General features: G+C 39.4%; 1 protein-coding gene across 1 annotated transcript; it reads right to left on the bottom strand.

Moving 5' to 3' along the window:
* Positions 1 to 5,238: 5,238 nt before the first annotated feature.
* Positions 5,239 to 8,474, bottom strand: irx3a (iroquois homeobox 3a). The gene is made up of 4 exons (XM_055205493.2): positions 8,039 to 8,474; positions 6,427 to 7,462; positions 5,906 to 5,972; positions 5,239 to 5,579 (listed from the first exon to the last, which is right to left on the bottom strand). The coding sequence occupies exons 1-4, from the start codon at positions 8,249 to 8,251 to the stop codon at positions 5,525 to 5,527; spliced, it is 1,371 nt and encodes a 456-aa protein (XP_055061468.1). The 5' UTR covers positions 8,252 to 8,474; the 3' UTR covers positions 5,239 to 5,524.
* Between the last annotated feature and the right edge of the window lie 859 nt (positions 8,475 to 9,333).

The raw sequence follows: 9,333 nt of genomic DNA, 5'->3' as shown, positions 1-9,333 counted from the left end.
GAAGAGAGGGCCAAAAAGAATTCCAGAAAAAGAATTCACCACAAGCACAGACAACACGCACACACTCGGATTCCTGAGTTCATTGTGCCCAGCAGAGGGAAAAAATCTCTTTGTCCCATCTCCAATAGAGGTCCCCTCTCACCCGTTTTTGGAAGACAGAAACACACACACTCACAAACACATCCTCTCTCATTTGCATGGCAAAAGCATTATTAGGGAGAGAGATGTCATGGTGACAAGAAGTTTATATGTAAGCACAAAGAGAAGTGAGGAAGAATGGAGTGCTCTTTGCTGTTCATTTGACATCCTTTAACACACACACTCACTCTTTCTCTCATACCCTCACATTCATATCATAAATCGGTCACAAAAGCAGACGGAGAGGTTTTGTCATTGGTGATTGTTTGTTACTCCAGTCGCCTCCAACCATTTGAGAATAACACGCATCAAAGTGCACCGAAGTACAAGCCGCAACCAATACACTTTTTGGCCACCCGTTGCATTGCCATTATGAAAGCGGACATGAGAGTATTTAATAAACCCTATTAATCTTGTTGAGAGAGCGAGTTCATTGGTGCACTCTCTCTTTCCCAGCTCTCCCAATCAATCAGCCGAGCTCCGCTAATGTATTCATGTGAAACGCACGGCACAACTTGTTTGACAGAGGTCCAAGAGGAGAAGAATTTATGAAGTCTTTCCCTCCACTGCAACCAATCCAAAGAACCCCTCAGCCACTTTCACAATCAATACTTGAGCTGGTAAATATATCATCTATAATTATATAGGGAAAACATTAGCAATATATCTATTTTCAAGACAAGGGTGAGTGGAATTCGCAGAATGTGACTCATGCCGTTTCATTTGGAGAGTTGGACGTAACGCTGAGTACCCACAGTATTGTATTGATATCGGCACCGGTCCAGAATATGCTGAATAGGTCAATGGGCCCGGGGAGGTGCTTGGTGACATTCCCCTATCAGTCATAATATCATAGCTTTCTTATGGCATGAGACCTGTCGAATGAGTTTGGACAAAATTGTGTATTATACTGGTGACTCTTTGTTATTTTTATAAATAAAGATTCTCTTAACTCTTAAAATGTGTATATATTTTGTCTTTTCCCACATAGATCTAGTATAATGTTTAAAAACAACATTTCATCAATCTTGCAATCACGAAAAGTTGATTTTCAAGCCTAGCCCTGGTGTTATCCTTTTGTAATTTAACCTTTACAGTTCAGTCACTCTATTCAGATCACATTCACCATAGCAGACCCATTTTTCATGCTATAGAGAAAGGGGTGCCAATGTAGGGGGAGACAGAGCCATGTCCGGGCAGAGGTGAGGAGAGAAGGATGGAGACTTTTCTAAGTTGGGGAGAGAAGAAAAAAGTGCAATACTATGCTTCAAAGCAACATTTCCATAATTGCCCTGTAACTCGGTCATAATGGCTGAGGAGGCTGAGAAAGGCACAATCTTTCAGATGGCTGAACGGCAAAAGCTCCCACCTCTCTTCTATCTCTCTCTTTCTTTCGCTGTCCTCTTCCTTTTACACCCATAACCCTCTGCCCCACTTGTTGTCTTTCAGATGAAGTAAAAGAATTCTCTCTCTAACCTCTGTCAACAAAGGCCATGAAATTAGCACTCCACACAGCCCCGCCTCCTGCCCTACAGAGTGTCACTCTTTGCTCTTTTGTCCCCAAACCCGCCAGAGAAAGATCCTACTCACAAATACCCCACTGCACTTTCATTGCTGTGTCCTGAGTTACACTACGTGCTGTTTTCAGTCTGCTCTTGATAAATGTACAACTTTCTGTAAGGCCCATTCTATCACAATTCTCGAATGCCATCACTTTGTTCAGCTTAAATGGTGAGCGGTTTAAAAAACATCAAGACTTTGATCTTTTTTGCATGTTTGTGAGGTCTGAGCATTCAATAGGTTATTTTTGTACCATAAAACTAATCCTGGCTTTAGCAGACCAGACACTGAAGGCCAGTGTTTGGTGTTTGTGTGTGTAAAACAAGATTTTCGGGTGTAAATGTGGGTATCTGTTCTCTGAGGCAGCAGAAGTGTTTAGATGGCCTGTAACCTCATCCGCAGTGACAGTGTGGAACATGTGTCCTCTATGCTTTGACTGTTTTCCTCTACAGCCCTACAGGTCACCTAAACATGTCAGCCAGGTCTGAGGAAAAAATCCTACACACACTACTATGTGTGTGTGTGGATCATTGTGTGAGCTTTAAGCTGTGTGTGTGTGTGTGTGTGTGTGTGTGTGTGTGTGTTTGCCAAGCTAACAATCAGCAGTGCCTCATAAAAGGATTAGTGACCTCCACAAAGAAAACAGGCCTCTTCAAAGCTTCTGCAGGGCTACAATAGCGCTGACATTTGTCCTGCTCAACACAGGGATGGGGTGTGGTGGGACAGCGTTGCCACAGTACACACTGACAGAGAGGGGAGGACAGGGGCATGGCACAGGGCTGGTCCTCTCTTTCACAGCCTGACTCCGGCCCCTTCGGCAACCCACTCCGGTCTTCGTGTCCTCCTCCGGTCCTGTCCATCCATGCAGAAGGCTTCTGATGACTCCATTGGCTGGTTTCACTAAAAGGGTTAGGTCTGTCCTCCCTCTCGGCATCAATGGCGAGTCAGAAAGATAGATTAGATATCCCTTTGATTCCACTGTGTTTCATCGCTTTCCCCCATCCAAATTGGTATTTAACAAAGCATTCCTCACAGTGAGTGGTACAGCTATGCAGCTCTGTCATTGATGTAGAGGGAGAATGGTACTTGGATATATAATGGGTTAGTGGTGGCTAATAGACTGAAATGCCATTTATTCGGAGACTGTCAATGGTGGAGAATTTCCCACAGATGCTGCAGATCGGCGGTGCTCGAAAAGTCAAGACTGCGTATTTGTGTAGCCTTTGTATTGATGATATCCTACAAAAACATATATTAAGGCTAAATTCATTTTCGTTTTAATATAGCATGTGGGAAAGAAAGGGGGGGAAGCGGATGCTGTTTTTATCATCGCTGGAAGCGCTGGAATAAAAGGAGTCAGTGTTGATTATTGCTCATTAGCCACAAGGACATCCACTTAACTCTGAATAAATGAGTGACACTAACAGCCCCAGTCCTCCGCGTTGCTCAGAGCAAAATGTTCATTAATGCACTCCATTTGCTAAGCTGAGAAAGAAAGCGGTTGGACACGTATGGCGACATCGGAATCGGTGATCACTTTGTTTCTGGCGAGGCATTTTAATCCCTAATTTCATGCGATGATCAGAGACGCCGTGAAGCCCGGTGTCATCCTTTCAGTGGCATTTCAAATGGATTTTAATGATCAAGAGAGGCTCCGGTCCCTCGGCGCATAATGTGCAGAAAATACACAAAACAAGCATCAATATTCATGACACTCGTCACTGTAAGAGGCGTGTGATTTCTGTTAAAAATAAAGACCACTGTGAGAGTCATTGGCGACCTAACATTGATTTTATAGCGAAGGAAATAGGCCTTTAATATTTTTTTATAATTCATAATAATGCATATAATGTGTATATTCTCCGTAACGTGATAGTTATTTTTTTCTTGTGTGTATTTATAGTTTTGACTGTACTTTGAGTGTCTGTTTTGTTCAATTAAAAAGTGCAAGCATTTCTCGCCATTGACCTGCGCCTTGATTGTGGGAGGGTCACGAGTGACTGGAGAATGCTGGTAACCCGCGAGCTGCTAGGACCAGGGTTAGGCTACGTCAATCGGTGGCACAAACGTCACAGAGCATTTTTATGAATATTCATAGCCAAATCTATGACAAGGGAATCTAGTTGAATACGCTTAACCAAAACAAATTAACTATTTAAAAAATAAATTTAAAAAAAGACAGCATGAGCAGTGGGAGCGATGATTTGGCTGTTTTTTAAAGACGGAGCTCCATGTTATTATGGGCTACACTGCAGTTCCATTAGAGAGGTAGATGAACAATTGTTTGATTGATGACTATGTGCTGTATGTATGTATATATCGACATACCAGTTGACCATTTGGAAAATGTGTGTCAATAAAGCATTGGAAATGTGACAGGTGTAACGTTCTTTGCAAATTGTAATACATAAAATGTTTATATATAAAAAAAATTTTTTAATTATTTATAATTATTTAAAAAATTATTTGTTTTATTTTGAAGTGCTATTGTTTAATGATAATTAATGTACTGTAAATGAAACCGTTTTTATTGTGGTAATAAGTTAATTTCAAGAAGCGTATATCTACGTTTTATTTTGTTTTCTGTTCTGATTCGTTGATATTTTTCTCTCTTGGGATTTCGAAAATTACATTTAACATTTTAACCTAAGCCGATAATTATGTCAACACCATTCATTATTTATTTATGTGCTAAAAAGGTCTTTACTCTCGATGATGTAATTTTGTCAAAACTGCTTCATATTTATGCACCTGGCGCTTTTCTAATTTTGAAATGCTATGAATTTGTACCTAATATACTCGGAAAAAATTCACAAAAACGAACGAAGTATCCGTAATATGCTTATCATAAACTGTTTACATTAAATAATTATACATTAAAGACTGAATTTACATTAAAGCTCTGCCCATGTACGGTCCGTCTAGAGTAGACTGTAGAGGGAGCTCCAACTCTAATTTTCTCCAAACTTTCGGAACCGTAAAACAAAGCTGCTGCCATGCAAATTATCTTCAGGGGGAAAACACATAAATAAATAATTTCTCACAGTATCGAAGGCATATGGCAAACAGCACAACATCAATGTCTGATTAGAAATTCATTACAATAAAAAAATCTCGAAAATTAGTTGAGTCGAGATTATACTAACAATCTGCACGGAGGAAAGCACTTTTCATACTTTTCTCTTCAAAGGAAAATTATTCAATTCTCATTACAGTGAAATTGAGTTGTATGCTACTTCAACCTAATATAAATGAAATAATTATTCATTTCATATTGGCTGTTCCGCATCAGTGGGGATAATCCCCATCCATTAATATCCAAATGCGCGATTCAAGAAGGAGCTAATTACAGTTAAGTCTCTGAAATAGGAAAGTACTCAAAATCCACCGATTCAAACCTCATAACCTCTATTTAAGGTTCCCCATGCCTTTCAAAACACACGCACGCACGGTTTTACAAAGTAGGCTTTAAGTCTTCAAAATAAAATAGCCAATATACCCAATATTCACCATGCCTTCAAAACAAGAAAAAGGTGACGGTAAAGTTGCAGCGGGTCATTTATTAGCCAAAATATAGACTTTCTTGTACAATTTCGGATCACAAGTATATACATTTTCTTTACGTTATATACAAAACATTTCAACATCAAATCCTCACAGAGCTTACAAAAGAAAATGAGACTCACAGACTACTTGGCCTGATAGCATTAACATCAGCCATTGTACACAGGACATGCTTACAATGTAAGTATACAGAAATGTGTTATTTTTATTTTACATTCCTTACACATGTTAAAATAATAATTAAACAAAAAATGAGAAACCCCTATGAAGAGGAAAGGGCAGATAAAACCATGGCAGCTTCGAGTTGGTTCTGGGGCCTATGGGGATATAGAAGGGAATCATGATAAAACACGGGGCCAATACAAAACTGAATTTGCAAGCAAGTATAGAAAAACAATGTTACTGAATTAAGCATTCTGAAATATCGCATCGATGCAATGGTGATTTATTGGTATGACATATGGGTTTATTATTGCACAATCACAATATATAAATCATATTTAGACCACGGTATACAAAGTACCGGAACGCGTGACTAGACAGTCGAGCATGGACATTATGACATAGTTAAATGTAAAAAAAAAACATGAGAAACACACTAAAACAAAACAATGGACGTATAATGTAAGATCTCTGCTCTTACCGTCTTTGAACAGGGTGAAAGGCTGTTTTTAACAACTTTTTCTCAGCTTCCAAGGCACTAGATCTTTCTGTAATAATAAAACCAGCAACGACAAAAGAAAAGTAAAATCAATTTAAATGCCAAATTATTTTTTCTGCTTCATTTCTTTTTTTTACGCAGAGCCTTAAAAAGACTGAGATCTTACACCTATTTGTTTAAAATAAGAAAAGTTTGCGGCCTATGAATATAAAATTCATACAATAACACATCTTTGAAAGGCCACTAAAACATTTTCCACCATATACATTTTAACAGACCTTTCGAGTATTTGAAAAGCAAGGTTGGGAAAAAAATCAAATAAGTACTTTCCATAGGCATTTGCGTTTCAAGTGTGAATCTTTTACTTGAATGTTTCACAGTAGTGAGCAAATGAAAATGGATTCGGGGAGAAACAAGAATGGTGCGCGTCCAGTCTGCAAGTACAGTCTAATAAAAAGCATTACTTTCAAAAGTCTGCGCTTCTCAGTGTGCGTGACATGTACCTGTGACTGTGGACTCGGAGTTTTGACTCCTGTCCTCTGCTTGTCTGCTGTACAGGGCAAGGCCATTCGCTGAAGCCTGGTTACTGAGTCCTAAGTAGTGGTTTGAGTTCAGCAATGCGAGCTGGTGTGCGGTGAAACCCCGATTTGTCCAGCTCTGAATCTTCCCTACGGGACACGAAATGAGTCTATGAGGAGTTATGATGGTCTGAGCTGCGGACCCTGCGGAAGTTCCGTTCATCAGTGGAGATTTGCGTGGATTGTCTGGGGTCGTTGCAGTCTCCGCCAAAGACCATATTTTAGGTTTTGGGGCTGGAGGTGGGTTATTTTCTGTGGGGGGAGAGTTGATGATGGCCTGGTTATGTTTGACCGGCTCGGCGTTAGACTGTTGGGTTTTAAGTTCTAAGTTGTTGTGATGATTGTGATGATGGTGTTGGTGAAAGTGCTCTGCGCGTTCACCGCGAATATCTTTACCGTCTTTCACCATGGCTTTTAACAACCTTTGTTCCGGTCCTTGTAAATCCTCAAAGCCGTCTGAAATTTCTGAGTCGCTCCTACCGTCCAGTTTCAAATCTGAATGCAGTTCATCCTGCTCGTCTAAATCGTCTTTATTTTCAATATTCTCCGTGTCAATATTCTCCAAATCGATTTCCTCCTCATCCTCCCGTTTGTCACCGTCCTCTCCTTCATGATCGCTGCTGTAAACATTTCCTTCTTCGTCTGTGCGACTCCGTGGGGTCCATGTCATCTTGTTCTCTTTCTTTAGCCTCCTCCTGGCATTGGCAAACCAGGTGGACACTTGAGTGAGAGTCATTTTTGTGATTATAGCCAACATGATTTTCTCGCCTTTTGTGGGATATGGATTTTTCCGGTGCTCGCTTAACCAGGCCTTGAGTGTGCTGGTGCTCTCCCTTGTGGCATTTTTGGGTCTGGACGGGTCGCCAAACTGGTACTGGCCATATGGATAAAAAGCAGGATGATGGTGGGCGAATCCAGGATGTTGAACACCTGGACTGTCTTTGAGTTCGTATTGTGCCCCCTAAAACACAGAAAATGTATCCAACAGTATCGTGACTGACTTACATTATTGTTGGCCTAGCATGCTAAATTTTTTTTTTAATTGCAGTTTTCTGGTATGTTGCTGCAAAATAATTTTGTGCGTTTTCGGTCTATACAAGTAGAATATACTTTTTTTAAACAGTGATCCAAAATACATAGCTATTTTTTTCCCTGAAAAATTATACAATTTTATATTATTAACAGAAGAAATTAGAAAGGGCTTAAGCGGTGAACAATGTAATGACAATATATAATTACAATATTCTACAGTAGTTTTATTTTTTTTTTTGTAATTGTCTATTGTCTTAATTTATTTAAATCACTAGAGGCGCTTCGCACATATTTTAGTGCAGCAGTTTGTTACTTTTACGACTCTTTTGTATTTACCAAACGGAATAAGCAGAAAAGTTCACCACCGTTTTGCAAAACTAGCATTCGAGAATAATGTTGTTGCAACAAAGGCTAAAGTTAAAATTGTTTCGAACACACTGAAGTTTACTACATTTAAATGTAAAATAATAGAGAAATTACTATACGGAAATAAACATTTACTCACCAGCTGATTGAAAATGGATAGATCATTTGAATAAGGTAGAAAAGCTCCATAGCTTTGTGCGGTAGCGAAAGGTGATCCGTACATTGTGGAGAGAACATTAGATAGCGCTCCGGACGGGCTCAGGTCTGTCCCGGCTCGGGCACTGCCTATCCCCTGCCTGTCCTGCGGGTATATGGGTCGGATGTACTGATATCCCAGCTGTGGGAAAGACATTGTTGTAGAGAAAGTCTACTAGAGTCACAAAAAGCGGCGAATCGCCCTGTTGGTGAGCACCACGATATCCACTTTACAGTGAGTACAAAGTGTCAGGGAAGTCTATATTTCCTCCAAAAGAGCCAGTGTAAACGATCCGATTGCGCTTTCCTCCCTTACTTCCCTATTGATCTGAATGGACTAAGGTCAGGTCCTTACAGATTGCTTTAGATTATTGGAACTCCTTTTTGTGATTGACATTTTTAGTCGTTCAGAAGCTCCTCCTATTTTTCAAGTCTCACCCCCAATTACATTCTCTCTCTCGCTCGCTCTCTCTCTCGCGCGCTCTCTCTCTCTCCTCTTGCTCTCCGTCTGGATAAGAGCTCTGACGTCGCCATCTCTTATTTGAATGAGTTTCAAATCTCATTTTATGGCTCGCCAATCATTTCATTTGTTATTTGTTCGCCGCTTTAGCCCTTTCCCATTTCTTGTGTTAATTCGGAAAAATTTTGATCATCCAGCAAATGCTAAATATTTGATTGTTGTTAAATAATTGAACTTTCCGCAGATCTTTGTGTCTTTATTTTACACGCATCAGTTTCTCCTGAAATGAAGAGCATTTAGGTTCTAATCGGAAAACATACACAGCATTTAGTACTGCAAAATACTAAAGGAAAATCTGTGAAGACCTTTTTTAGTTCAACTAACAAGGAACGAGCCGATTGGGTCGTCTGACGCCTTTTAATGTGAAACACTGGCGTTATACCGTTCGCCTTCAAAGTAAGTTGACAAAAAAATGAAAAGCCTGCAAGATAGTAATTTGGCTATACTGTTATTGATTTTTCCAAATAATAATTAGGTTGCATTTAAACTTTTTGAATGTGAAATTATTATTATTATTATTATTATTATTATTATTATTATTATTATTATTTAACCACAATTATTTTAGCTGTCAACCTTCGAAGCTGTTTTGACATATTAAATTATAATCGCAAAATGTTTCATTTGCATTCATGTGTAAAAGCTTCTGTTCTTAAAAAACATATTTTCGGAGATTAACCTAAAGGATTACTCTACAGATTGACAGTTATCTACTGAAA

The sequence above is a fragment of the Misgurnus anguillicaudatus genome, chromosome 21 (assembly GCF_027580225.2).
Source record: "Misgurnus anguillicaudatus chromosome 21, ASM2758022v2, whole genome shotgun sequence".
NCBI lineage: Eukaryota > Metazoa > Chordata > Actinopteri > Cypriniformes > Cobitidae > Misgurnus > Misgurnus anguillicaudatus.
Note: the sequence above shows the minus strand (reverse complement) of the source record. Positions and strands in the feature narration are given on the sequence as shown.

Coding starts and splice junctions, on each gene's coding strand:
- irx3a (XM_055205493.2), bottom strand. CDS start 8,251: ATGTCTTTCCCACAGCTGGGATATCAGTACATCCGACCCATATACCCG. Junction 7,463..8,038: donor TATCCATTTTCAATCAGCTG/GTGAGTAAATGT, acceptor TCTGTGTTTTAG/GGGGCACAATACGAACTCAA. Junction 5,580..5,905: donor TTTCACCCTGTTCAAAGACG/GTAAGAGCAGAG, acceptor ATATCCCCATAG/GCCCCAGAACCAACTCGAAG.